The sequence below is a fragment of the Suricata suricatta genome, chromosome 10 (genome assembly GCF_006229205.1).
Source record: "Suricata suricatta isolate VVHF042 chromosome 10, meerkat_22Aug2017_6uvM2_HiC, whole genome shotgun sequence".
In the NCBI taxonomy this organism is placed as follows: Eukaryota; Metazoa; Chordata; class Mammalia; order Carnivora; family Herpestidae; genus Suricata; species Suricata suricatta.
In genome coordinates, this window is record NC_043709.1 from 4010898 (window position 1) to 4012539 (window position 1642).

General features: G+C 66.9%; 1 protein-coding gene across 1 annotated transcript in view; it reads left to right on the forward strand.

The window, feature by feature from the left end:
* KIAA0930 (KIAA0930 ortholog) overlaps positions 1–1642 on the forward strand; it is a 12725-nt gene that overhangs the window by 9564 nt on the left and 1519 nt on the right. Inside the window, exon 9 of the mRNA XM_029953223.1 lies at positions 1115–1273. Coding sequence (XP_029809083.1) covers positions 1115–1273 — 159 coding nt within the window. The remainder of the gene's footprint in view (positions 1–1114; positions 1274–1642) is intronic.

Below are 1642 nucleotides of genomic sequence, written 5' to 3' on the forward strand. Positions count from 1 at the left end.
GTCCCCCGGCCCCATGTCCCTCTGGCCCACGTTCACCTCTGGAGAGCAAGCTGGCACCTCTCAGGGCTCGGGGGGCAGAGGGGGGGAGCTGTGGACCAACAGACGGCCAGACGAGTCCCTGCCCCGAGGGGCCCCTGCTCTGCACAGAAGAGGAGGCACAGTGGGTTTGCAGACTTTCCCAGAGTTGATGGTCTTGTCGGCGGCACACAGAGGGTCCAAGAAATCCTCGTCTAGTGGGGCACGAGCTCTCTGGCTCATCCCCGTGCTTGGTGACTCCAGGCTGTGCTCCCGCGCGGGGGCGACTCAGGGTCTCTTCAGGGCCCGCCTGCCCACTGGTGGGCACCAGGCATCTCTGCCTGGGGTCTGTGGGGGGCCCAGCTAGCCCACTCGTGCCCTGCAGCCCCTCTCAGCTGCCCTGCCCCCCCACTGCCTCCCTGGGTGGTGCTGGCCCTGCGGCCAGTGAGCCATGCGCCCCAAGAGTGGGAAGCCGTCAGAAGCTTCCAAGCGGGGGAGTGCTGGAACCAGACGTGAGAACCTGAGCAGCAATGAGCGGCCCCTGCAGGGAAAGGGCTGTAGGAGGCAGGCTGGCTCCGGGAGAGGAGGCGTGGGTGCTGGGCACCGGGCGCGTGCGCTGGGGGCATGAGAGGGTAGCCCTCAGCCGGAGCAGGGGCCATCCTTGCTCTGAGTGCCAGGGCCCAGAGACGGAGGGCCCTGGCCTTGACCTGCCCGTCCGTGCTTGGGCAAGCGCCCTCCCCACCGTGGCTCCTTCCAGATCAGTAGGGAGGGGCTGGTAGGCACCCCAGCCTGCCTCAGACTGGGTCACAGTGATGGGGCTTGCACCCTGGTGGTACCCAGTTCTGGTGACAGACAGGCCACAGGGAAACAGAACACACCAGCCCCTCGGAGGAGAAGAGGGGTCAGGGACGGCTGGAGGGACCGAGTGGGGTCGAGGGCGGTCACAGGCGGGGGCTGGCAGCTCAGCTCCGAGGTGGTTTGGGGCACGGAGGGCTGGTGGTCAAGGGGCCCAGCTGCAGCAGAGGTCACACTGGCCCCTTAGGGGGGAGGTGCTCCCTTGGTCCTCCCAGGGGCCCTGACTCGGCCTTCTCCCCTCCAGCGGATCTGCACAATGCCACCAACCTGCGGTCTCGGTCCCTGTCTGGCACGGGGCGGTCCCTGGTTGGGTCCTGGCTGAAGCTGAACAGGGCGGATGGAAATTTCCTTCTCTATGCACACTTGACCTACGTCACTTTGCCGCTGCATCGGATTTTAACAGGTAACCATGCTGCCTGAGGTCGAAAACGGTACCGATTTTTTCTTGCGGGCCTGAGCCCTGCTCCGGGCCGCCCTTCCCTGTCTTGTTGTTTCCAGTATGGAGCCCATGAGGCCTGTGGATGGGGCCCCTGGGAAAACCACGGCCCCTCCTCACTGCTCTCCGGAGGCCCCTCCTGTCCCCCTCGGGTGGCTGCGGGCCCCTGGGTGTGTGGCCCCGGTGGGCGGGGGCTCTGAGGCCATTTCCCCGACGGGACGAGCACAGTATCGCAGCTCCGGGAGGGCACAGGAGGAAACTCGTGGACGTCTGTGGCGTGGCGTCCCCAGGGAGATGGGGCCCTGGGGTGCTCACCTCCCTGTCTCCCCCCCCCCC